Below are 26,211 nucleotides of genomic sequence, written 5' to 3' on the forward strand. Positions count from 1 at the left end.
CATGCATGGCCTCGAGATCCAACTCACGCATAAAAGGTGGAACGTCCATCGGTTGATTACTCGACGGACCCACCACTACATTCTCTGCTGCTGCCTCAACTCCCACATCACCATCCTCATCTTCGTCGCCGGCCTCATAAGTGACTTCGAAGTCATCTTCGCTGTTACTATTCATTCCTTGGTACACTGCAGCTCTATCATCATGTATATCTATATCATTCTGAACTGCCACTGCCTCTACAGTTTCAAAATCAACGTACACCTCAATCTGTGGGTGTCGCATCTGAGTCTGCTGGTGAATTTGAAACATCTTCTGCATACTCGCTTCATCAGTGATCGGCATGGCATCAAACTGTATTAGACCACCAAAAATCACAACCAGATTTTGGTACAGAATTCTGCTCACTCTCATTAACGTACAATTCTCCATGCTTTGACAGAGGCCGTTCTGCAGCTCCATTAACGTCATCGTGCATGGAACCACAAACGAAAACGGATTCTGGGACATAAACCTCACTCCCTCATGAGTATTACGTATTATCTCACCGTTGTGATACACCACCAAATTTGCGGTGCCCTCCATTACACCAACAACAGCCTCAAAGAATCCTCACAACACACTCAAATCTCACTCAATATGAAAAACACTCTCGAGCTCTACCTTATATAGAGCAGTGCACTTAACACGCCCCCCACGTGCTGCCTGCCTCAACCAATCACGCTTTGACACGTGTCAAAACGCCCCTGCGTGCTGAGTCATCACGCCCTCCACGTGTTGCATACTTGGACCAATCACTCTTTGCCATGTCAGCACGCCCCCCACGTGCTGACTCATCACGCCCCCACGTGCTGCACCTCCTGGCCAAACAAATTCTCCCACGTCAGCATGCCCCCTGCGTGCTGACTAAGCACGTCCCCTGCGTGCTGCTTAGGTGGCTCAACCACAGCATGCCATCTAGCCTCCACGCCCCGCACGTGTTGAAGGCACCACGCCTCCTGCGTGTTATCCCTTCATCTGACATGTCCATCTATTTGTAATACACACAGTTGCTCCATTTTCAACCAATACACCAAAATGTTTTCCATATTTAAATTAATAAGCCGATATTTGAGTAAAAAAAATTTAATGACAAAAAAGTAAAATTTTTGCTAAAGAGTATTTTTATAAAAAAAATAGATAAAGTTAATATTATTAACACAATAAATTTAAAATAAATTAAAAATATTTTTAAAAATTATAAAAAAATATATTTTATAAATAGAAAAAAAAGGATGTTATTTTGATTTTTTTGTTTTAAAAAAAGGAGGGGAATTTTTTATATCGTGCTTTAATGTTGATTGGAAAAATCAATGAGAATCATGAAAGAGACGTAAGTGCATCCATGGGAGAAATTAAACCATATAACCTTAATTATTCATAATTGAAACAAACGCTAAGGTCAACTCTTTTCGAAGACTATGACTATAAAGTATAAACTATTACAAATTTTGAATTTAAAAAAGGAAAAGTATATGGTACTAACATATTATCTGTCAATTTCTGTCAATTTTTATTTATATTTGTGTTTTATGGAAGTGTGTTTGTAGATGTGTCTAGTAATTAATATATTTTAAATACATATATAAAGAGCCACATCCAGAAAATATATCTATAAAGATACTTCTATTAAACACAATTATAAAAAAGACATTTTTATTAGACACACACTTTCATAAAACACAATTATAAATAAGAATTGGCAGAAGTTGCCAGATATATTGTTGGTAATGTAGCGGAACCGTTTAAAAAATAATTTAAAATTAATAATTATTAATTAGAGTTATTGTCAAAAGTTGGCAGATTCTTCCTTACAATGCAACTTCATCCTTCTCTATCTTGTTCCGTGTTCACAGAAATTTTCCTTCAAAGACTATAAACTACTACTACCACATAACACAACACCACATCCTCCCTCTTTCCCGAAACATAAACAAATCCATAAAACAATAATCATGGGTTGGAATTGGATGAGGATCACCTTCAACCTTGTGTCAGTATCACTCTCCCTGCTGCTGCTCCTCAATTTTGCAACTACCGCTAAAGCACAAGGTTCCACTTATCTTTACAACATTTGTTTAGACAACAACACCACTCCCAACAGCCTCTTCAAAAAGGATCTCAACACCCTCTTCTCATCGCTCTCTTCCAACGCCACCGCCAACGCTGAATTCTTCAACACCACCGTCCCTGGCACAAACTCCAACGACACGGCCTACGGTCTCTTCATGTGCAGGGGCGACTTATCCTCTTGCGGGCAGTGCGTGGTCAACGCCACACAGAAGCTTTCATCCGATGCAGATTGTTCCTTATCAAAAACAGCCATCATTTGGTACGACGAGTGCATGGTTTGGTATTCCAATAACCGCTCTATCTTGTCCACAATGTTCACGAGGCCCGGCGTTTACCTCTCCAACACGGGGAATGTCTCCAACCAGGAAAGCTTCATGAAGTTATTGTTCAAAACCATGAATGAAACGGCGAAAGAAGCAGCCAAGTCCCCTGTTCTTGAAAAGAAGTACGCTACAAAGCAAGCCAACATATCTGGTTTTCAGAACCTTTATTGTATGGCTCAGTGTACCGATAACCTCACACCACGAGACTGTGCCAGCTGTCTAACTGAGGCCATAACCGAATTAACTCGATAAGGATTTCCAGTCACGTCTCCGCACCCTCCTCTCTTCCTTGTATTCCAACGCCACGAGCGGCAAGCAGTTTAAGAAGGTGGAAGGTACAATGGTGTCTGGGCTCTTCATGTGCTGTGGTGATCTTCCGTCTCGCCTCTGCTCACGTTGCGTGGCTATTGCAAAAGATCGAATTTGGTCCAAGTGCCACTTCTCCAAAGAGGCTGTTATTTGGTATAGTCACTGCTTGCTTCGCTATTCCGAAGTGGATATCAACTCTACGTATATAGCAAGTCCAATGTTTAGCGAGTTCAACATCACCAGCAGCTTCATTCCTATCCAACAGCAAAACTTCTTCGCTAATGTATCGGAAATTTTAGTTAGATTGAGCAAACAGACAGGGGACAATGATAACCGGTATTTGACAGATAAATCGAGACTGAATCCTTTTCAAACCCTTTACACTCTGGCTCAGTGTACGCCAGATCTCTCCAGCGATGACTGCAGAGACTGTCTCAGTGATGGGATTGTATCAGCAATACCATGGGCTCGTTTGGGAAGTGTCGGTGGAAGAGTTCTATGTCCTAGCTGCACTCTTAGGTTTCAATTATTCCAATTTTACGGAGGTGATGATGATGCTCCACCTCCTGAGCTGCCTGGTCCTTCTGCAACAGGTGAATGCTCACTAAAATCTTTTCTTATGAATGCAACTATATTTGATGTACTGTCTACAATAAAATTACTCATTACATTAATGTATATATATAATGACTATGTATTTAGCATTTTTATTATCAATACCTTTCTTCTTTAAAGGGCAGAGGCTCCGTGAGATGTACATGCTGATTGAACCTTCTCACCACGTTGCGCCGCAGGTGGGGAGTAATATGGTCAAATAGAAAAAAGTTTAGGGGCAATAATTTTTGTATTTTGTGACCATCATTTAACTATATAAAAGTGAGTAATCTTTTATTATTGAATATAATCTCACATCATTAAAAATACTATTGATAACCAATTGATGATTACAAAATATAAAAATTACTGGCCCTTAACACTCTAGGTCAAAAATATATCTTCTCGATCAAATATATATCCTATTGAAAGAATTAGAAATATTCTAGTCTAATCCATTATTTAAGATTATCTTGATCTTATAGCTGGAACCCAAAGAGAAAATAAATTAGGGATAAACTTATTTAGGACACAAACAGAATTTTATTATGACATGTTAAATTCTTTCGTTAAAAAGACAAAAAAATTTATTAAATTATTAGACTAAAAAATTGAATTGATAATTAAGTGATGATAAAAAATAATTATTTTTTATGATTACATAATATTTCTTTTTATAAAACTTTAGGGGTAGGAACCCAAAATTTATTCAGATAAAATTACCCACACTATAAATATTAAAGACAAAAACTAAATGTCAACCCTCTTTCAATATATTTTCAATCAAATGACTGAGATTTCCAAAAAAAAAAAAAGAGTTAAAACAATATAAGAATCTTGTGTTAGTCTATTTATACTAAGGTGAAAGTTCAAATCCTAAGGTTCTTATACTTATATCATACATCATTATTACTTCTGACACTTAGAGGAGTTAATTGTTTTGTGCAGAAAATGGAAAAGGCCACTCCCAAACAATAATCTTAATTGTTGTGCCCTCCTTTGTTTCGGTGATACTCCTCTGTTTCGGTTGCTATTTGCTTCGGAGAAAAACAAGAAAGAGCGACAAGAATATTCTTAGAGAAAACTGTATGTGTTATTCAAAATGATCATTATAATAATGATAACAACTCCATTGATCTCGACATTTCTAATGTCTAGAAGACTAAAAACTTGTTTTATAACTCATCATGCATATTGATTTAGTTGGCGATGAAAGTGCCACTTTAGAGCCATTGCAATTCGAGTTGGCTATAATTGAAGCAGCCACGAACAACTTTTCACATGAGAATATGATTGGAAAAGGTGGATTTGGAGAAGTTTATAAGGTAAATAAATACATGCAAAAAGTATTCTTTTTTTAGTACTTTATTTTTTACGTAAATATTCATTTATATTTTTAGGGCATTCTTTTTGATGGACGACAAATAGCAGTGAAAAGACTCTCAAAAAGTTCCAAACAAGGGGATCATGAATTCAAAAATGAAGTGTTATTGATAGCCAAACTCCAACACAGAAATTTGGTCACATTCATTGGTTTTTGCCTTGAAGAACAAGAACGAATACTTATATACGAATACGTGCCGAACAAGAGCCTTGATTACTTTTTATTTGGTCTGTCTCCTTTGACTTCAGACTCCTACTTGCTGAAATTTTTTTCTTTCATCTTATTTTTTTCAATTCGTTGCTACATACTCACTTCAATACTTCATCACTTTGTGAATTTTGTAGATGGTAAACGGCTGTTGAGTTGGTTTGATCGATACAATATTATCAGAGAAACAGCTCGAGGAATTCTTTACTTACATGAACATTCTCGACTTAAAGTTATACATCGTGATCTTAAACCCAGCAATATTCTATTAGATGAAAATATGAATCCAAAAATATCAGATTTTGGTATGGCTAGAATTGTTGAAATAAACCAAGATCAAGGAAGTACAAATAGAATTGTTGGAACACAGTATGTTTTGAATGTTCAATTATATATTTTTCTTTGTTTATTTATTTTTTCTCCTATATATCTTGTAGTTAAACTAATATTATATTTTCTTCATCTAATAAATAGCGGTTATATGTCTCCTGAGTATGCAATGCTTGGACAATTTTCTGATAAATCCGACGTTTTTAGCTTTGGAGTCATGCTTTTGGAGATTATTACTGGAAAGAAGAACACAAACTCTTATAAATCACACTATGTTTATGATGGTCTCCTGAGTTACGTGAGTATAATATTCTGCTAGGTGTTTGTTTTTACACTTTTGCTCTATGTCATTTCCCATGAACTGTATTCAAATTGATTCATAAAAAAACAAATAGAAAAAAAAAAGAGTTGATGTTTTATATAATGATTGTGGGAGGTTACTGTGTTACAGGTTTGGAGACAATGGAGGGATAACATGTCATTGAGTATATTAGACCCAAATATTAAAAATAACTATTCAGAAATTGAAGTCCTTAAGTGCATTCAAATTGGTTTATTATGTGTTCAACAAGATCCTGATGCAAGACCAACAATGGCATCCGTTGTTACATATCTTAGCAGCCATTCAATTGAGTTGCCACTTCCCCAAGAACCTGCATTTTTCATGGACAAAAAGATGGATCAAAGAGCATCTGCACAGGAATCAAGTTCTAGTTCACATCCACTTTCACAAAATGAAATGTCTATAAGTAACTTTCTTCCTAGATAATAGTATTTAACTTTTGACTAACGTTCTGTGCAAATAATTGCCATTGCTGTTAGTATAAAATTAAGACAAGATTTCAATTATGCTTTGGAGCTTGTATGGACTGGGGGATCGAATTATGATATCTTTTGTTATTCCTTAGTGTGTTGTTGATTATATATTTTGATCCTTAAATAATTTAAACAAAAAATTCATGCTACAAAGTAACTAGATTGTTATGAATATAGCTTTAATTAGGGACTATGCAACTAAGGAACTAGCCAATTATGTTCTGTTTACGTGTGTTTCTAACATAAGAATAGTGAGATTGTATATATGGAGATTTTTGTAGTTAAGTTGAAGGAGTCAACCATAGTCCCGAAGCCCTGTTCTCATTTTGTGGTTTTATTTCCACACAAGACTACAAGGGTAGAAGGACATACCATTCCAATAAGCAATTACCCACTTTTCCGGGCAGAAAACGAAAGAGATGTAAGTTGCTGTAATAAATAACAAGGTTGACCTGTCAGCTTGCTTGACCTGCTTTCTTCTCCTCCTCTTCTATCTTGCTCACACCTACACACAAAATCCTGATTCTTCACACACTATAACTACTCCTACCGCATAACATAACACAATAACATCCTTCTATTCTGAAACAATAACAGAAACTAGCATGGGTTGGAATTGGATGAGGATCACCTTCAACCTTGTCCCAGTATCACTATCCCTCCTGCTGCTCCTCAATTTTGCAACCACCGCTAAAGCACAAGGTCCCACTTATGTTTACAATATTTGTTCAGACAACAAGACCACTGCCAACAGCCTCTTCAAAAAGGATATTAACACCCTCTTCTCATCTCTCTCTTCCAACGCCACCGCCAACGCTGAATTCTTCAACACCACCGTCCCTGGCACAAACTCCAACGACACGGTCTACGGTCTCTTCATGTGCAGGGGCGACTTATCCTCTTGCGGGCAGTGCGTGGTCAACGCCACACAGAAGCTTTCATCCGATGCAAATTGTTCCTTATCGAAACGAGCCATCATTTGGTACGACGAGTGCATGGTTTGGTATTCCAATAACCGCTCTATCTTGTCCACAATGTTCACGAGGCCCGGCGTTTACCTCTCCAACACGGGGAATGTCTCCAACCAGGAAAGCTTCATGAAGTTATTGTTCAAAACCATGAATGAAACGGCGAAAGAAGCAGCCAAGTCCCCTGTTCTTGAAAAGAAGTACGCTACAAAGCAAGCCAACATATCTGGTTTTCAGAACCTTTATTGTATGGCTCAGTGTACCGATAACCTCACACCACGAGACTGTGCCAGCTGTCTAACTGAGGCCATAACCGAATTAACTCCTTGTTGTGGAGGAAAGCAGGGAGGGAGGGTTCTATTCCCCAGCTGTTTCGTTCGGTATGAGTTGTACCCTTTCTATAGCTCTAATGCTTTGGCTCCTTCGCCTTCTCCGTCGGCAGGGCTAGTTCCTCCTCCACCTGCAACTAATTCATCTAATTCCGGAGGTAGTTTAGTTCTGATGTCTTATTATACCTTCTTAGGAGTTAGGAGCATTTTGGCAACTGTCATTACTTTCATTTTGGAAATGCAGGAAGTAGTGGACTATCATCCGGGACTATTGTTGCAATTGTGGTTCCAATTGCAGTGGCTGTGCTACTGTTTGTTGCGGGCGTTTGTTTCTTAATTAGAAGAAGAGCAAGGAAGAAGCATGACTCTGCACAAGATCCACAAAGTGAGGATATACTTTTTTTGGTTCTTCAAGCTTTGCAAACTCTGCTGTGTTGTAATTCGATCCCATAGACTGATAGACATATTATTTTTGTTCTGTTCTTAGCTGTGACCGAGATCTCTAGCATTGATTCGTTGAGATTTGATTTGAGTACACTTGAAGCAGCCACAAAGAAATTCTCTCAAGATAACAAGCTTGGAGAAGGTGGATTTGGTGAGGTTTACAAGGTATGGTGTTGTTAAGCTCTTTTTCTACAATGAAAGCATGATTATATCTGTGTAGGTGTAGGCAATAACTGGATACGTTTATGTGTAAAATTCAGGGCTTGCTTCCAAGTGGACAAGAAGTAGCTGTTAAGAGGCTCTCTAAAGGATCTGTACAAGGTGGAGAAGAATTCAAGAATGAAGTAGAGCTGGTTGCCAAGCTTCAACATAGATATCTAGTCAGGCTTTTGGGATTTTGCTTGCAAGGAGAAGAGAAGATACTTGTATATGAATATGTACCCAACAAAAGCTTGGACTACATTCTTTTCGGTAGGCTCATCACATTACTCTTCACAGTTCATTATTATACTGTACAATTTCAAGTTTTGTTGAGAGAAACTGAGAATAACTAATATCATATTATCTAGTATTCATTGACCGTGAGAAAATTGTATTTGGTTTTATTATTTTGAGATGTTTATTATTTTGAGGTGTTTAGTATTTTGAGGTGTTTTAGTATTTCCATCTTTGCTTTGCAGATCCTGAGAAACAAGGATTGTTGGATTGGACAAGACGATACAAGATTATTGGAGGCATTGCTCGAGGAATTCAATATCTCCATGAAGATTCTAGACTTAAAATCATACATCGTGATCTTAAACCTAGCAATATATTGTTGGACGAAGATATGAATCCAAAAATTGCAGATTTTGGTATGGCAAGGTTATTTGCGGTTGATCAAACTCAAGGAAATACTAGCAGGATTGTTGGGACATAGTAAGTTGGAGTTTTCATTATCTTGCACTATGAATTTTCAAACAATCTAGTACCAGAATACTGGTAGTTTGAATCAAACAAAAATAGAAGAGCATTGCCACTTTTTCATGTTATTAATGTTTCAAATGTGTTTTAGTGGCTACATGTCCCCGGAGTATGCGATGCACGGAGAGTTCTCGGTTAAGTCTGATGTATACAGTTTTGGAGTCCTTGTTTTGGAGATTATAAGTGGCAAGAAGATCAGCTCTTTCTATGAAACAGATGCTGATGACCTAGTGAGCTATGTGAGTAGAGAAAATATTATGGTTTGGGTTTGGTCCTACTTGATTTACTCATTTGTATATATCATAACATAACAAATGCTTGATGAAAATTTGTTATAGGCTTGGAAACTTTGGAAGGAAGGGACACCCTTGGAATTGATGGATCCCACGTTGAGAAAATCCTATACTCCAAATGAAGTTATGAGATGCATCCATATTGGTTTACTCTGTGTCCAAGAAGATCCAGCAGATAGACCTACAATGGCAACAATAATGCTTATGCTGGATAGTTATTCTGTTACTCTACCAGTACCTAACCAGCCAGCATTTGTCGTGCACAGCGGAACCGATTCAAACATGCCCAAGGAGCTGCAATTCAGTGGAGCTACAACCAATGTATCAGTGCAAAATTCTGTCAATGAGATGTCAGTTAGCGAAATGGATTCTAGATAAGATTGAATTGTTCCACGAGGCTTTGAAAATTTTATACATTCTTATACATATTCTCTAGATTTTCTTTATCAAGGTGAAAGTTCAAATTATTGTAACGCTTTGTGGTTGCTTATTTTTCAATATGAAAAAGTACTTTTTTGCTTATCAAGAGAATACAAATATGTGACGTGAAGATAAGATGATCAAGAATTCTGCACCTATAAAGGGTATCCACTCATTTGCTGATGCAATACAGTTAAGCCATCAAAATTGAATAAAACCTTAAACCATTACTATCTTCTTTTGCTATTCTTTCCTCTTAATAATTTAACAGGTCTAATTGGTCATTTTCTGCAAAACTAAACTATGATTTGCGCTCCAATCTTTTCTCTCCACCAATACGCAAAGTATTTCATTTGGATTCCTATTCTTTCCAACCGAAGCAGTTCCACTTTACAGTTCTCATTGCTGCACAGACTCTCTCAAATTCGAACCAAACAGAACCTTCCAAACCAACCTCAACCTCCTCCTCTCTTCGCTTACTTCCAACGCCACAGAAGGCAGCCATTTCTACAGGACAAGAGTTGGCAGCACCTCTCCTAACGCTGTCACCGGCCTCTTCCTCTGCCGAGGCGACACGCTCTCCGTAGCTTGCCACGACTGCATAGCGGCCGCCGCCACCGAGATCAAACGGAGGTGCCCCGTTGTGAAAGAGGCCATAGTATGGTACGACATATGCATGCTACGTTACTCCAACCAATCAATCCTGAACAACATAGTACCGGGAGTGGACTTATTCGATGCAAAGAACGTTTCAGTCAAGAGAGTATAGGGAGCCAATGACTGTACAATGTGTACAATGAAGGTTTAGAAAGTATTAGAGATATGATTATTAGTATTACATTGTCCTATCAGGTTACGCTTTTGGGATGAGTGATTTCTAACCTTTTGGGATGAGTGATTTCAGGACATGGTATTAGAGTTCTGGATAGTATAAGTGATGTTCATTTTATTCATAAACCAAAGATTTAGCCCATTGTACACATTGTATGTTTAGGCCATTGGCTCCCTAGCAGAGCTTAAACGGTTCAACGAGTTGCTGGCTAATTTGTTAAACGGTCTTGCATCCAAAGCTGCAAATTCCATGGAGGATAATAAGTTTGCAACAGGGGAAGTAAACCTCACAAGCACAGAGACTCTTTATGGATTGGTGCAGTGTACTCCTGATTTGTCCTTGTTTGATTGCAACATGTGTTTCAGCAGCGCCATTGCTTCTGTTCCGAATTGCTGTGATGGAAAACGAGGAGCGAGGGTGTTGCTTCCAGGGTGCAATATTAGATATGAGGTCTACCCTTTTTACAATAGCACCAAATCACTTACTCCATCGGTTCTTCAATCTCGCCATTCAGGAAGGAATCGTGTTGAAGTAGTTCTAGGATGTGTTATTCCAATTGTTGCTGCTATGGTGCTGTTTACTTTTGGCATATGTTCTGCCATGGGAAAACAAGGAAGAGATGTGATTAAATTGTGGAAGAAAACGATAATATATAGCTAATAACTATAAGATATTTCTTCAATTGCTTAGTTGGTCAGTTAGGGTTGTAACTGTCTTCCTTTTGAGGTTGAATGAAAACAGAATTTTTCTGAGACGTAGACTGCACTTGCTCTTGAAGATGATTGCAGTGGGAATTGTCAGAAGTGAATGATTAATGTGTTAAGATGATCATGCTACTTCTACCTTCGGAAATTCAAGAATGGATTTCCCGCTTTATCAAAAGTTACCGAAGTTGCAAACAAAAATGGCAGACATATTTAGAAATGAAATATAATCGCCAATCTTATCTCTTGGGATTTGTTCATAATTGCTTAATTAATATAAGCAATTGAAAAGCTGCACTCTTTATTCAAAAAATAAAGTATATATATATTTTTTTGTCTGAATTTTTATTTTGAAAAGATACGTAGCATTTTTGAAAAATGAATGCTGGGGACACACGCTGATTACATAATTGTGCTCATCTATGTTGTCATCAGTGTCCAAATATTTAGGCATTATTTGATTTTGCCACCTGGTCTCTAATTCTAATCTTTGTTTAGATTTTTAGGCTAGAGTTTCCATTCCCAATGCGCCTAGTTCGATTATCATGTAAACAATAAATAAATAAAAGCAAATCTCATTTTAATGAAAACAGTTAGTTTTTTTAGTAATAATACTACAAAATCAACATAATTTATTATTTATAGTTAGCAGTTGATCAATAAATTTAAAAATATTTAATTATTTATTAAAAATATGATATTAAATGATTAGACTAAAAATATTAGTTAATATAAATTAAAATTATTAATTCTTAATTTTTTTCATTTTTTCATCTTTATTTATTAAATTAAAGTATTGAGTTATATATTTTCACCATATATGTTACTCTAATTTTTAGGTTCACTTTTATATCTTTTACAATTTTGTATATATACAAACTTGAAAATATATTCTATACATATAATTAATTAATTATTTTTCAACAACTTGTTAAAAGAATAAGAAAAAAATAGTGTTAAAAATTAAAAAAGTTGAATTAAATATATTAAATTTTAAAAATTTTCGTCTGGTAATCTTAATATATATTTATTAACTAATGATTTTTTTTAGAAATATAGTATATTTATTACTTTTGTTTTTTATTGTATTATTTTTATATCTGAAAATAAAAGATGTATAAAAAAGTGCACTATAAAAGTGGATAACATAATTTGTAATTTGTGAGAATTAAGAAGATTAAGCAAAAGGCATTATGAATTCTCAATCCTTTTAGGTTTTACCATCAAACTTGACTTTTTGGAGCTTATGTGGTCCCCTTTCAACTTGTCTTAAGTCCCTTCTCAATCTAAACCAAACCCAACACTCCTGGGTCCAGTTTCACTTACCCTCGCCTTGAATCTGATTGTCAACGTCACTGAGACCCAGATTCATTCATAGTATAACAAAAGCATAGCTAAAAAGTTTTGACCCCAACAAAAAATATATATATATATATAGAAAAATAATATAACTTGTACCCCTATTCTTTCTTTATTTTCTTCATTCTCCCCTGTTGTTTAATGGTCAGCATTTCTGAATTTGATTATGTTCTGTCTAACCAGTTTTCGTTGCAGTGAAGCTCCATAGCATCTCCCTCACCGGAATTTAATTCACATCTTCAAAACCAGTCATTAAACAAAGAAAAACAATTGGACTGATCCTGAGAGCGGAGAACAAAGAGATGAGAACTTGGAAATCCTCTGCAACAAACTTGATAGTACTTGTGGCTTCGGTGTTCGTGTTTATGAGCTTTGAAAGTGAAGCAGCTCCAACATTCACCTCTAATTTCTGCACAGATGGATCCTATTACCTACCTAATTCTTCATATTCCTCCAATTTAAATCTCTTCTTATCTTCCCTCATCTCCAACGCTTCTCTCCACCACGGTTTCTACCGCACCACCGTCAACCAGGGTGAGATCAAGGGCTACTTCCTCTGCCGCCCTGACGTCACCTCTACCCTCTGCAGCGACTGTGTAACCACCGCAGCCAAAGAGATAAGGAAGCGATGCACCAATCAAACCGAGTCCATAATCTGGTACGACGAGTGCATGCTACGCTACACCAACCTCTCCTTCTTGAACAACATAGTCCCCGGAATGAACCTTTACAACGAGAAAAACATCTCTGACTCCGAGCTCCAACAGTTCAACGATTTGGTGGCAACGACGCTGAATGAAATTGCTAAGCAAGCTTCAAACTCTGCCTCGGGTGATTACAGGTTTGCTACCAAAGAAGCTGCCATCAGAGGGTCGCAGAAGCTCTACACGATGGCGCAGTGCGTTCCTGACATGTCCTCTTATGACTGCAACATGTGTTTCCAAAGTGGCATCGCTTCCATTCCAACTGGCAAACAAGGCGCACGATCTCTGCTCCCAATTTGCAATCTCAGATACGAGCTGAACCCATTTTACAACGAATCGTGGTCGTCCACTCAACCGGTTCTTCCTCCATCTTCAAAAGGTATCTACCTATCTATCCTGCGTTATTGCCTTAGACCTGTTTCAGGGTCTAATGTCCTTGTTTTAGGTAGTTGTAAAGTTCATGACTTTGTGCAGGAGGAAAGAGTAATGCCACTTTAATTGTTGCCATTGTTGCCCCCATTGGTGTTGTTGCGGCACTTTTCATTCTCGGCTGCTGCATCCTTCGTCGGAGGTCAAGAAAGAAGTATAGTTCATTTGCCCGGGATTCAAGTAATCTCTTTTTTCTTTATGGTTGCACTGTTATTCCAGTTAATTGGTTTCCTTTATTCTGATTTGGTTACTCATGGAATTACTATCCCTGCTGTGTAGTTCGGGAGGATCTTACAGATGTCGAGTCGTTGCAATTTGATTTCGCTACAATCGAAGCTGCAACTGACTGTTTCTCAGATGAGAACAAGATTGGTCAAGGCGGATTTGGTGTGGTTTATAAGGTTAGGGTCTTGTTTATGCAAAAATGTAGAGACATGTTTTCTGTGCTAAGTTAAGTACTACATTTGATTTGACTAATTTCATGTTTGGTTTTTCAGGGTGTTCTCCCTGAAGGACAGGAGATAGCAGTGAAGAGGCTTTCATTGACATCCTTGCAGGGTGCAGTAGAGTTCAGGAATGAAGCTACTCTTGTGGCCAAGCTTCAACACAGAAACTTAGTGAGGCTCTTGGGATATTGCTTGGAGGGGCGTGAGAAGCTGCTTGTCTATGAATACATACCAAACAAAAGCCTTGATTACTTTCTATTCGGTTTGTACCTGTTCAATTCTTCAATTACTTGAGATAATAGTGTTTACATGGAACAATGGTGTTGGAAGGGGTTGATTGATGCATTTTTATTCTGTGATAGGTACTAACCCTGCTATTATTGCTAATTTGGATATTTTTCATTTGGCAAAATTTGCAGATCCTGTAAAGCAAAGAGAGTTAGATTGGTCAAGACGCTACAAGATTATAACTGGCATCGCCAGAGGAATTCTTTATCTACATGAAGATTCTCAACTTAGGATTATACACCGTGATCTCAAAGCTAGTAATGTTCTATTAGATGAGAACATGAACCCAAAGATTTCAGATTTTGGTATGGCAAAAATTTTCGAGGCAGATCAAACTCAAGTAAATACAGGACGGATAGTTGGGACATAGTAAGTCTGAGATTTTCTAATTTATCCGACTTAATCTATAGACTGTTAGTGTCGTAATTGGATTTTGTGAAAGAATAAAAAAAGAAGAATGCTAGAAATTTATCTTCTTTGTTCTTAAATATTTTTAACATTGATATGATAATGTTGTTTCCAGTGGTTATATGTCTCCAGAATATGCAATGCGTGGACAGTTCTCGGTGAAATCTGATATCTTCAGCTTTGGTGTATTAGTTTTGGAGATTGTTAGTGGCAAGAAGAACACTGAATTTTATCAAACACATCTTGCTGATGACCTCTTAAGCTATGTGAGTATTTGACAAGTGTAGATGATTCATAACTCAGCTACAAATGCCAGAGGATTAAGAGATTTTGAGCTCAAATACTAACATTGTATTATAACAGGCTTGGAAAAATTGGACACAGAACACGCCTCTGGAGCTGTTGGATCCAACACTGAGAGGCTCTTATTCAAGAAATGAAGTCATCAGATGCATCCATATTGGTTTATTATGTGTTCAGGAAAGTCCTTCAGCGCGGCCTTCAATGGCGAATATTTTGCTCATGCTTAACAGTTATTCAGTGACCTTATCATTACCACGACAACCAGCTTCTTTCCTGCATGGAAGAAAACCAAACAGGCTACAAGATGGGCTTGATTCTGATCAGTCTACCACCTCTTCAGTTCCTTGGTCTATCAATGAAGTATCCATCACTCAACTAGTCCCTCGGTAAAGGATTGATTTTATGAGTTCCTCAACCCAAACCAGTTGTAAATATTGATACCTGAATGAATTCTGGTTTGTAAAAATTATGAATGAAATTTTTAGTTACAGCTTGACAAAGCGTTCTGAGGAAGATTCTCTAGTCTGCCTCTGGCAGGGGTAGTAACTAGTAAGCCTATTAAAAATAATTTGAGTATATACCTATTTTAGTCCTCAAAAAATTTTAAACCAGACATTTTAGTCCCCAACTAAAATTAATTACTTGATTGGTCCCTAACAATTAATTCTGTCAGTCACTTAGGTCCTTGGCTCCGTCAACTCTAACGAAAGACAAAAAAGTCTCTGACAACTCTAACAGGGGACAAAATGATCCCTCACAACTCTAACAAAGAACAAAATGATCCTTGATCCCTTTATTCGAAAACGACACTGTTCTTCCCCAATTTTTATCATATCTCACATAACCCTAATATTCATACTCTCATTCTTCACATTCACAGTCTTCTTTTTCATTTTTTTCTTCCTCCTCTTTAGCTCCAAGATTAAGCCATAGTGTAATTGCCACACGTGTCCCACCTACCTCAACATGTTACGGACAACACGCTTCCTAAGTATTTGTGACTGGTACATCCACCTTCTCTGCACTTCACCCACCAGAAGCATCTATTTTCACATCTTCGATAACATCACCTCCAACCCTGACGTCCACGATATCCTCAAGACCAAGTTTCACAACTATCCAAGAGCACGCCTTTCTCCACTCTCCGGCAAGCAATATAGATTGTTGGACATTAGGACATCATGAGAAGATTCTCTTTCGATATCATATGCAAATTCTCATTTGAAATAGACACAGAGTGCTTCATTCCTTCTTTCTCGGACTCCAAATTGGTACACAGTTTCAACTCGCATCTAAGCTATCAGTAGAACGAGCAATGTCGCCGTTGCGGCTCATATGAAAACTGAAGCGATTACTGAACATTGGTTCGGAGAAGAAGTTGAAGGAAGCGATCGGAGTGGTGGACAATGTGATGTCATGGAGATGATAGGGCAGAGGAGGAGGGAGATGACAACAACGACGACGAATCTTAACAAATCAGACTTGCTGTCTAGATTCATAGGATCCATCGAAGATGATAAGTAGTTGAGAGACATAGTCATTAGTTTCCTGAGTATGAATTGGTTGAGAATAAGTTGAGGATTTTTTTTACTTATGAACATTAAAGTTATAGAGTATGCATTGTGTAGCTCGAAGTTACAATGTTAGACTGTTAGTGTTATGCGAGATGTGATGGAAATTGGGAGAGAACAGTGTCATTTCCGAACAAAGGAGATCAGGGACTATTTTGTCCCCTGTTAGAGTTGTCAAGGACTATTTTGTCCTCCGTTTGTTTTGAGGTACTGAGACAGAGACTGGAAGACTGAGACTCAGTATCATGTTTGTTGGTTCAGAGACTGGTACTAAAATTTTTGTCTCTGTCCCTAAAATTTCAATATTTCAGTACCTCCAAAATGTAGGGACACAGGGGACTAAAATTTTTAGAGATGAATTAAAACTTTAATAACAAAATATCCTCATTTCAATTAATTAATTCCAATTTTACCCTTTGTGCAAATTAAATTAGAGTTTTATTCTTGTTTCAATTTCTGTCTCCCACTTTGCACCAAACAGAATACTGAGATTTATTTCAATCTCTGTCTCTTAGTCTCTGTCTCTCAGTCTTAATCTTTCTATCTCGATCTCTCTACCAAACGCTACCTTAGAGTTGACGAAGTAAAGGACCTGAGTGATTGACGGAATTAATTGTTAGGGACTAATTGAGTAATTAATTTTAGTTTTTTTTTTTTGGTGACTGAGTAATTAATTTTAGTTTGAGACTAAAATGTCTGGTTTGAAATTAAAATGGGTATATACTCAAATAAATAAAACAAATTTGTGAGCAAGGTTGGCGATGAAAGGATCAAATCAATGAAGGGATTTCCAAAGATTGTCATCTACCAGTCTGGTCTCTATCAACCACTATTTTTGGTATTATTATTTCAGTGATTTAATTGTCGTTGAAATGAAGATGGATTGAATTAGTCAACTGGAGCTTATTCATATCATATTTTGATGTTGCCTTTTTTAAGTTTGCTAACTATTAAATATGAAAGGATTGGAAAACTAGGCCACGTTTCACGATTCCAAGAGTTGGACTTACATTCTATGTAGTGAAATAAAAATTAGCATTGCATGCAAAAAGAAATGAGATAGCAAAACAATTCTTGTGATCTGGTAATCAAGCTTCTTGAAAGTGTTTACGTGGTCAATGAAAATCTTTATTTATTTTCTCTCTCTTTCCTTTGCGGTTTACACGGTTTGCATTCTGGTCAACTTTGTAAGTGGAAAATACCCCACGGCATTGTGTGGATGGACTTAGTTTTTTATACTGTCTCTTCGGTGAATATTTCATGTTAAGGTATAAATCAGTAATATTCTCTTAAAGTCTAGGATTTTTATATAGATATTTTAAACCATAGTTTGGACTTTTGCAACACTAAAACAAGAATGCAAGATTCCGCGGAAGATTGTTTCAAAGAACCTCTTAACTTGTAACAATCTTCTGTTACTTAATGTCCACAATGTTACAAAATAGAGACTAGATAATAATAATTCTTAAATTGCAATGGTTATGGCTATGGCTATGGCACCTTCAAGTTCAAGAGTGATTTCTCAACTTCTTTGTCTTCTTTTTACGCTTATTTCTCATACTACAGCTCAGCCAAGCTTCCTGTACCATTTTTGCATGAATGATAAAGGAAACTACACAGAAAACAGTGCCTACCACACCAACCTCAACACTCTTTTGTCCACTTTGTCTTCCAATACACAAATTGATTATGGCTTCTACAACTTCTCTCAGGGACAAGGCTCTGACAAAGTTAATGCAATTGGGATGTGTAGAGGAGATGTTAAGCCGGAATCTTGCCGCAGTTGTCTCAATGATTCCAGAGTCCTTCTGATGCATCGCTGTCCGAATCAGAAGGAGGCTATAGGTTGGTATGACAACTGCATGTTGCGCTATTCGAACCGGTCCATATTTGACACCATGGAACCTGACCCTACCTACCTTCTGTGGGTTGGAATCAATGCAACTGATATGAATCAATTCATTCAAGTGCTTAGGAACTTGCTGGAAAGCCTTAGAACCAATGCTTCATCAGGTGATTCCCTTAAAAAGTATGCTGCAGGAAGCGCGGCCGGACCAAGCTTCCAGACTATATTTGCTCTTCTGCAATGCACACCTGATTTATCAGAGCAAGAATGTGATGATTGCTTGGTCAGGGCCATCTCAAATATTAATGATCGTTGTTATGGCTTAACAAAGTGCAGAATTGGAAAACCAAGCTGCAATCTTAGATTTGATACTTCACCTTTCTATGACTCTACGGCTGATGCTTCTCCGTCTTCGCCATCAAAAGAATCTCCTCCTCCTCCAGTCACCAATACTAATGCCACTTCTACCAAAGGTACCTCTTATATGCTTAAACTGAAATAGTCAAAGCATCAATCAAGCCCCATCCAAGTTGGGTTGGCTGTTCAAATTTTTGTTATACTTTTTGTTGGTTCATTTCTTTTTCAAGTTGGTGAAGGAAAACATAAATGGATTTGCTAAGCTTCAACCTGTGATAAAGGTCTTTTAGTTTCCAATTTTCAGCTTAGCGTTGAGCATCATAGTCAGCCCTCAACATGATTTTTATATCTGCAGGAAAGAGCAATTCAACAGGTATTGTCATTGCAGTGGTAGTGCCGATTTTCGTCGTTTTAGTACTGCTCATCTCTGTTTGCATCTTCATAAGAGCAAGGAAGCGCAAGAGAAGTTTTCACAATCACAATGACAGTAAGACAATCTTTGTTTTCTTATGATTCCTTATTTAGAATCAAGACAAAATTTCACTCAAAATTCAGTAGTTTCTCTACAGCTAACAATAACATAAGCTATTGGCTACCCAACAAAGAAACGGGGGTGAAATTTATCATTAGCCATCATGTTTCACTAATTTGCTCCTGTAAATCTTAAGTCTTCCTTTCAAGAAATGAGATTGGTTAAGCACTTATACTCTTTTTCCATGTACAGCTGAAGTTGACAATGAAATTGAACCTATTGATTCATTGCAATTCAACTTTGACACCATTAGAACGGCTACAAATAACTTTTCAGAAGAAAATAAGCTAGGACGAGGAGGATTTGGACCTGTTTACAAGGTAAGAATATACAGTGTTTTCTTTCATTTAAATGTAAATTATAAACTAGTCTCAAAAAGTGCTACTCACAGATTGTTAGCACCAAAATTACATGTATCTGACTAATATATTTTCAGGGTAAGCTTTCTAATGGAAGAGAAATTGCAGTCAAAAGGCTGTCAATGAATTCAGGACAAGGAGATACAGAATTTAAGAATGAAGTGCTGTTAGTGGCCAAGCTTCAGCACCGCAATTTAGTTAGGCTACTTGGTTTTTGCTTGGAAAGAAAAGAAAGATTACTGGTTTATGAGTTTGTTCCTAATAAAAGTCTTGATTACTTCATATTTGGTAAGTTAGAACTTTTCTTCATTGGATTCTACCTTGGTGACATTTCAGTTCTCTTGAATGGTCAAGTACTTAATTGTGCATATGCATATACCTTGGGTTCGATTTGCAGATCCAATCAAACGCGCTCATCTGGATTGGGAAAAGAGATACAAAATCATTGGAGGCATTGCTAAAGGCCTTCTTTATCTTCACGAGGATTCGCGTCTGCGTATTATTCATCGTGACCTTAAAGCAAGTAACATCCTTTTAGACGAAGAAATGAATCCGAAAATATCAGATTTTGGCATGGCAAGATTGTTTCTTGTGGATCAAACTCAAGGGAACACAAATAGAGTTGTTGGAACATAGTAAGTTCTATAATATCTAAGGTTATTTTGTTTTGTTCAGTACTTAGAAACATAAATAGCATCTAGTATTTTTTTTCCTAATTGAAGTTAAACATATTGGAATGTAGTGGATACATGGCACCTGAGTATATAATGCAAGGACAATTCTCTGTGAAATCAGATGTCTTTAGTTTTGGCGTAATGGTTCTAGAGATAGTAAGTGGCCAGAAAAATAGTGGCTTCCACAAGGGAGAGGATGTGGAGGACCTAATAAGCTTTGTAAGTAGTCTCTTCCTTCTTCTCACAATTTTCATTTTTAGTACCAGTTGAGGTGAAATTGTTGAAACTAAAAGAGTGTGAATATGAATCCTTGCAGGCATGGAAAAATTGGAGGGACGGAACAGCATCAAACATTATAGATCACACAATGAATAATGGTTCAAGAAATGAAATACTGAGATGTATCCACATTGGTTTACTGTGTGTTCAGGAAAATTTAGCTGATAGACCAAACATGGCTTCTATTGTGCTCATGCTTAACAGCCATTCTCTCACTCTTCCAGTGCCATCAAAGCCTCCATTTCTTGTGGACAGCAGAGGTTTATCAACTATTCCATCATGGGAGTATAGTTCAAGGGAAACTGATTGAAGCACAGAAGAAACAAATTGTATATGCTAATGAATTTAGTGATTAAGGTCACATTCTAGTGCACTTTATGTACTGATTTTTGTACATGAAGTGTAACAAGTGGCATTCTTTATTATTTAATTTACAAGTATGTACGAAGTTTAACTTCCAAAAACAAATTGATTGTTGCCTCAGATTCCTAAGGCTCTTAACAAGTTGTAATCCTACATACACTGCAATTAACCTCAAGAGTTTCGGATTATTTGTCGGAAAATATAAATCATCCATAATCTTTCACTGTTTATAATTAAAAAGAAGAAAACCAAAGGTATCAAGTTGCATTTAAAAACAAGAAAGAAATGACAAGGAACGAAATAAATTTAGAAAGGTGGGTTTACTTTGACAAAGAGAGGAGTAGTGGTGTCTTCAATGATCAACCAACCATTATGCACTCCTGTCGTATTCATCTACTTTCCTCATTAAGAATATTCAAAGTCCACATCACTTAAACAAGTTAAACCGTGAAATACGGTTCTCATTTTATTTTGTTTAGTTTCTAAAGCAAGATCTGGTCATACCCTCTTTTTTTCAAAGAAGCTTCTTATTTATATATACACAAAATAAAAATGAAAATTATAAGCCCCAAAATTTAATGTCCATATTCATAGCTTACTACTTACCAACGTGTTGAACTAGTGCAAGAAAATTCATTGTTTAATAAGTCTGTTAACTACATATATATATATACAAGAAATGGAGAAAACTTGAATCACTTCCCCAGCACCAAATAAAAGCACTCTTCCACAGTCATCACCTTAAATTGGAGCAAAAACCATAGGCATGGCACTTTCCAGAATGCTATTATTTCTTTGTATCCTTATCATACTCTTACCTCAACCCAAAGCGCAGCCAAACTTTCTATACTCCTTCTGTATAGATGACAATGGCAATTACACTGCAAATAGTCCCTACAGCAGAAACCTTAACACCCTTTTGTCCAACCTTTCTTCCAACAAAAACATTAATTATGGCTTCTACAACTTCTCTTATGGCGAAGACAACGACAGAGTCAACGCGATAGGGCTATGCAGAGGAGATGTGAAGCAAAATGATTGCCTTAGCTGCCTCAATGATTCAAGAGTCCTACTCACGAGTCTCTGTCCAAATCAAAAGGAAGCAATTGGTTGGTATGACAAGTGCATGCTTCGCTACTCAAACCAATCATCAATATTTAACAGAATGGAAACTTATCCTAGTTTCTCCATGAGGAACAGTGGAAATGCAACAGATGTTGATGAGTTCAACAAAGTGTTGGATACCCTTCTAAATGATCTAATAGGCAAGGCTGCATCTGGGAACTCGGAGCGAAAATTTGCTGCATCAAGTTCGAAAGGACCAGGCTTCCAAACAGTCTATGGTCTAGTGCAGTGTACGCCTGATTTGTCTCAGCAAGACTGCTATGCTTGTTTGATTCAGGCTATCACAGAAATCCCCCAGTGTTGTGATAGCAAGAAAGGTGGTAGAATTTTGGAACCTAGCTGTAACTTCAGGTATGAGATATACCCCTTCTATGACCTTGCAAATGTTACACCTCCACCAGCACCAGCGCCAGATTCTGCTACTCATCCCTCATCTACTGATACGGATTTAACACAAGGTATGTAATTAGATACCATATCCTGCTTAAAAGTTGATCATGGCAATGAACTAGTACTTGAAAAACCAGAATTATTTTCTGCTTTTTTGCAGGAAAGAGCAGCAACACATCACGAAATGTAGTAATAGCAATAGTTGTGCCAAGTACTGCTTTGGTTATATTGATCATCCTTATTTTCATCTATTTAAGAAGGAGGAGGATGCGGTCGCCAACACAAGTTGAAGGTAAACTGTAGGAGAAAAACAATTTCTTGGATATCATCAACTTCATTCATGTGTTTCAAAGAACAAGAAGCGATGACCTTTGTGAAAACAGATAACATTGATAATAAGAAGACAATCTAAATGAACTTTAATTCCATTTGCAGCACGCACTGATCTCAACATATCGCCAGTTAAAGCTGAAGACAGTGATGAATTTAGATCATCTGAGACATTGCAGTTGGACTTTGCCACCATCATGGCCGCTACCAACAACTTTTCTGATGAGAATAAGCTAGGACAAGGTGGATTTGGACCTGTTTACAAGGTAAAATACAACAATCCTACATCGGAATATTCGTCATATCCACGTTGATGTAGCCTTGAATAGATATTGACATATTATAGACTCTAAATTACTTTCATCAAACTCAAATTTTCCAGGGAAGGCTCTCCAATGGGCAGGAGGTTGCAGTCAAAAGATTGTCCATAAATTCTTTGCAGGGAGATTTAGAGTTTAAGAATGAAGTGATGTTAGTGGCCAAGCTTCAGCACCGAAACTTGGTTAGGATACTTGGCTGTTGTTTGGAAAGAAGAGAAAGGTTACTGATTTATGAATATGTTCCCAATAAAAGCCTTGATTTCTTCATATTTGGTAAGTCCACAACTTTTGCTTGTTTGTTTGGACTGTATATCTGTTAGTTCATTTTTTCTGCATAGTGCATAAACATTCTGAATACTCTAGAAGATTATATATTGGCTTTGGTTTGTAGACCAAATCAAACGCGCACAATTGGATTGGAAAAGGAGGTACAAAATCATAGGAGGCATTGCTCGAGGTTTACTTTACCTTCACGAGGATTCCCGTTTGAGAATCATTCATCGTGATCTCAAAGCAAGCAACATTCTTTTAGATACAGAAATGAACCCAAAAATATCAGATTTCGGCTTAGCAAGACTATTTGCCGTGGATCAAACTCAAGGCAAAACAAGTAGAATCGTTGGAACTTAGTAAGTAATAAGTATAAGAAGTTAAGAACATGTCAGTACTAGTTAATTGTACCAATCAATGTTTTTACCATCTAAAGCTAATTGAGTTATGCTCATGTTGGCACACAGTGGATACATGGCGCCTGAATATGCATTTCGTGGACAATTTTCAACAAAGTCCGACGTATATAGTTTTGGTGTACTAGTTCTAGAGATTATAATCGGCCAGAAGAACAGTAGTGTTCGTCGAGGGGAGAATGCAGAGGACATAGTGAGCTTTGTAAGTAAAGCTTCTTTCCATTACCTATCATCCAAGTTTAAATTTACAAAGTTGAAAAGATTAAATCAAGATTGAGCTTGACTTTGCAGGCATGGAGAAGCTGGAGAGAAGGGACAGCATCAAACATTGTTGATCCAACAATTACTGATGGATCAAGAAATGAAATAATGAGATGTATCCACATTGGCTTGCTTTGTGTTCAGGAAAATGTAGCTGACAGACCAACCATGGCTTCAGTTATAATCATGCTTAACAGCCACTCTGTTACTCTTCCATTGCCTTCACAACCTGGTCTCTTGATTCATAATAATAGAAGTTTATCAGACATCCATTCAGAAGAGTACAATTCGGAGACAAGAGGTTCAACTGAATCAGGTAACCAATCTGTGAAAGCATCGGAGAATGAAGCTTCCATTACCGAGCCATTTCCTCGCTAGACGTGAAACTTGTTTTGGATTGTACTGAGAATAAACTTGATCAAGATTCTCTTGTTCAATACTTGTAGTCATTCAGTTAAGTTGTATAAAGAAGATTAAAGAGAAGAGTATGAAAAAGAAGGTTGAAAACGAACGACTCCTATTTCGTAATCCAAACCTAAACGTAACCAATTTAATTATAGTGTTTGAGACTCTTGTCAGTTGCATTATCACTAATATAAAGAAAAATCGAAATATTTATAATGGAGAATTTGTCTGATACATAAAATTACATTTTAATTTTATTTTTTCTTACATAATTTTGTACGCGTAGTTAAAGAAAACAAGAAGAAGAATGTTGTTCACCAAAAAAAAAAAAAGAAGAAAACAAGAAGAGTGGAAATTAAAAAAAAATTCTGGTAAACAAAGGTCTGGTCCGGCATGAGTTGACTTGGGTGTCAAATTAAACAGCTGTTGGGGGCGTAGAATCATTAGATAGTTAATGGTTTCATGCTTGTGTTGTTTGGAAGGTTTACTAAGAGTTGGTTTTTTTTTTGGTGTCTAAACAAGGAAAGAAACAAAGCAAAAACTATCCTAAATCCGAGCGGATGATTCGTTGAAGATCAACACAAGGCTCAGACCAAATAACATGATTAGAGTTATTCTTGGCACTATATTTAGCCATCCAATCCGCAGCTCTATTTGCTTCTCGGGACACCCATTCAACGTGAACAAGCCAAGGACGAGATAAAAGCTCCTGAATCTTGTGAACCAAATCTGTTACTTCAGATGAATACCCACTTGTAAGCTCATGCATGATGGGCAGAATGTCAAGGCAATCCGTTTCACATATAATATCCCTCAAACCGCAATCCCAAGCTAAAACCAGCCCCCTCCAAGCAGCAAATAATTCACATCTGATTATAGACCAAGGGGGAATGCTTCCAGAGCAGCCCGAGATCCAATCTCCCTTAGAATCTCTAATAATACACCCAAATCCCGCTAAATTTGAATCCATATACAAGCTTGCATCACAATTAACTTTAAAACTATTACCTACCGGTGGTTCCCAACACAGGCAATTTCGGAGAGACCTAAAGGCATTGCTTCGATTCCTGTAAACCTGTAAGTCCTTGGCGGTAATTCTGGCCAAGGCAACAACCTTGTGGTCTGTCCAAGGGTTGTCAGTATTGAATATGTCATTGCACCTATGTCTCCATACCCACCAAAGCCCTGCACCAAAGGACGCCTCATTGTTAGCCAAGGCCTTCCGAAACCACTCTTCAAGAGCAGTACCAGTCGTCGAGTCCAGGATACTAGGATCCAACATATACCAAATTGCCTTTGATCGTTCACAGTCTCTAAGGCAATGCTCCATAGTCTCCTGCGCCTTGTTACATCTCTTACACATATCTGAAGAAGCTAAATGCCGCTTGAATCGAAAGGTCTCAGTTGGTAGAGCATCATGTAAGCCAAGCCACATAGTAAATTTGAACTTCTCTGGAATGTTTGTGTTCCACAACCAGTTCCAATTACTATTGCCATTCCAATTTAATGTTTTCTTTAATAACCATCTGTAACCCTCCCTTGCACTATACTTTTTTGATGCTGCAGGCCACCACTCCCACTGTGGCTCCAACTCAGTCGAACTAGGATATCTCAAACCACAAATAAACTGCTTAATCTCATGCGGAATAGGCGTGGTAAGACTATCAACCTCCCAAGACACCCCTTTCCACAAGTCAGCCACCATAAAATCTGATTTAGAAATATGTACATAAGGAACAAGGTTGCAAAG

At 37.3% G+C, this 26,211-nt stretch overlaps 5 protein-coding genes and 1 pseudogene across 7 annotated transcripts; all 6 read left to right on the top strand.

Moving 5' to 3' along the window:
• Window positions 1-1,879: 1,879 nt before the first annotated feature.
• LOC110275366 (cysteine-rich receptor-like protein kinase 25) lies at window positions 1,880-6,164 on the top strand (annotated as a pseudogene).
• Window positions 6,165-6,300: 136 nt separating this feature from the next.
• Window positions 6,301-9,726, top strand: LOC107467119 (cysteine-rich receptor-like protein kinase 10). The gene is made up of 8 exons (XM_052253699.1): window positions 6,301-6,494; window positions 6,671-7,528; window positions 7,615-7,755; window positions 7,858-7,979; window positions 8,075-8,285; window positions 8,495-8,732; window positions 8,869-9,016; window positions 9,116-9,726. Exons 2-8 carry the CDS (start codon window positions 6,679-6,681, stop codon window positions 9,446-9,448), a joined length of 2,043 nt encoding a protein of 680 aa, XP_052109659.1. The 5' UTR covers window positions 6,301-6,494; window positions 6,671-6,678; the 3' UTR covers window positions 9,449-9,726.
• On the top strand, window positions 9,627-10,265 carry LOC107467120 (cysteine-rich receptor-like protein kinase 25). Its single transcript, XM_016086159.3, has 2 exons — window positions 9,627-9,682; window positions 9,836-10,265. The coding sequence occupies exons 1-2, from the start codon at window positions 9,627-9,629 to the stop codon at window positions 10,257-10,259; spliced, it is 480 nt and encodes a 159-aa protein (XP_015941645.2). The 3' UTR covers window positions 10,260-10,265.
• A 47-nt stretch (window positions 10,266-10,312) lies between these two features.
• Window positions 10,313-11,076, top strand: LOC127741616 (cysteine-rich receptor-like protein kinase 25). Its single transcript, XM_052254400.1, has 2 exons — window positions 10,313-10,342; window positions 10,485-11,076. Exons 1-2 carry the CDS (start codon window positions 10,313-10,315, stop codon window positions 10,980-10,982), a joined length of 528 nt encoding a protein of 175 aa, XP_052110360.1. The 3' UTR covers window positions 10,983-11,076.
• Window positions 11,077-12,505: 1,429 nt separating this feature from the next.
• Window positions 12,506-15,463, top strand: LOC107467121 (cysteine-rich receptor-like protein kinase 10). The gene is made up of 7 exons (XM_021131266.2): window positions 12,506-13,468; window positions 13,564-13,698; window positions 13,798-13,919; window positions 14,016-14,226; window positions 14,384-14,621; window positions 14,776-14,926; window positions 15,024-15,463. Exons 1-7 carry the CDS (start codon window positions 12,688-12,690, stop codon window positions 15,351-15,353), a joined length of 1,968 nt encoding a protein of 655 aa, XP_020986925.1. The 5' UTR covers window positions 12,506-12,687; the 3' UTR covers window positions 15,354-15,463.
• Window positions 15,464-17,845: 2,382 nt separating this feature from the next.
• LOC107467135 (cysteine-rich receptor-like protein kinase 44) lies at window positions 17,846-24,677 on the top strand. 3 transcript variants are annotated; one of them, XM_021131259.2, is made up of 7 exons: window positions 17,846-18,853; window positions 19,093-19,224; window positions 19,462-19,589; window positions 19,706-19,916; window positions 20,026-20,263; window positions 20,371-20,521; window positions 20,619-21,132. In XM_021131259.2, exons 1-7 carry the CDS (start codon window positions 18,010-18,012, stop codon window positions 20,889-20,891), a joined length of 1,977 nt encoding a protein of 658 aa, XP_020986918.1. In that variant the 5' UTR covers window positions 17,846-18,009; the 3' UTR covers window positions 20,892-21,132. The 3 variants fall into 3 exon arrangements, with proteins under 3 accessions (XP_020986918.1, XP_020986917.1, XP_015941659.1); XM_021131258.2 differs by lacking the exons at window positions 19,706-19,916; window positions 20,026-20,263; window positions 20,371-20,521; window positions 20,619-21,132 and adding exons at window positions 23,172-23,382; window positions 23,501-23,738; window positions 23,847-23,997; window positions 24,087-24,677 and having other exon boundaries at window positions 17,849-18,853; XM_016086173.3 differs by lacking the exons at window positions 17,846-18,853; window positions 19,093-19,224; window positions 19,462-19,589; ... (2 more) ...; window positions 20,371-20,521; window positions 20,619-21,132 and adding exons at window positions 21,631-22,527; window positions 22,620-22,751; window positions 22,895-23,055; ... (2 more) ...; window positions 23,847-23,997; window positions 24,087-24,677.
• The last annotated feature ends 1,534 nt before the right edge of the window (window positions 24,678-26,211 follow it).

Source organism: Arachis duranensis, chromosome 9, assembly GCF_000817695.3.
Source record: "Arachis duranensis cultivar V14167 chromosome 9, aradu.V14167.gnm2.J7QH, whole genome shotgun sequence".
NCBI classification, from domain to species: domain Eukaryota; kingdom Viridiplantae; phylum Streptophyta; class Magnoliopsida; order Fabales; family Fabaceae; genus Arachis; species Arachis duranensis.

Excerpts from the sequence above, each read along its gene's own strand:
- LOC107467119 (XM_052253699.1), top strand. The coding sequence starts at position 6,679 with ATGGGTTGGAATTGGATGAGGATCACCTTCAACCTTGTCCCAGTATCA. Across the intron at positions 7,756-7,857 it reads CTCTGCACAAGATCCACAAA|CTGTGACCGAGATCTCTAGC; the intron begins GTGAGGATATAC and ends TTCTGTTCTTAG. Across the intron at positions 8,733-8,868 it reads AGCAGGATTGTTGGGACATA|TGGCTACATGTCCCCGGAGT; the intron begins GTAAGTTGGAGT and ends AATGTGTTTTAG.
- LOC107467120 (XM_016086159.3), top strand. The coding sequence starts at position 9,627 with ATGATCAAGAATTCTGCACCTATAAAGGGTATCCACTCATTTGCTGAT. Across the intron at positions 9,683-9,835 it reads TCATTTGCTGATGCAATACA|TATTTCATTTGGATTCCTAT; the intron begins GTTAAGCCATCA and ends CAATACGCAAAG.
- LOC127741616 (XM_052254400.1), top strand. The coding sequence starts at position 10,313 with ATGATTATTAGTATTACATTGTCCTATCAG. Across the intron at positions 10,343-10,484 it reads GTATTACATTGTCCTATCAG|GCCATTGGCTCCCTAGCAGA; the intron begins GTTACGCTTTTG and ends TTGTATGTTTAG.
- LOC107467121 (XM_021131266.2), top strand. The coding sequence starts at position 12,688 with ATGAGAACTTGGAAATCCTCTGCAACAAACTTGATAGTACTTGTGGCT. Across the intron at positions 14,227-14,383 it reads CCTTGATTACTTTCTATTCG|ATCCTGTAAAGCAAAGAGAG; the intron begins GTTTGTACCTGT and ends CAAAATTTGCAG. Across the intron at positions 14,927-15,023 it reads CTGATGACCTCTTAAGCTAT|GCTTGGAAAAATTGGACACA; the intron begins GTGAGTATTTGA and ends GTATTATAACAG.
- LOC107467135 (XM_016086173.3), top strand. The coding sequence starts at position 21,711 with ATGGCACTTTCCAGAATGCTATTATTTCTTTGTATCCTTATCATACTC. Across the intron at positions 23,383-23,500 it reads CCTTGATTTCTTCATATTTG|ACCAAATCAAACGCGCACAA; the intron begins GTAAGTCCACAA and ends TTTGGTTTGTAG. Across the intron at positions 23,998-24,086 it reads CAGAGGACATAGTGAGCTTT|GCATGGAGAAGCTGGAGAGA; the intron begins GTAAGTAAAGCT and ends TTGACTTTGCAG.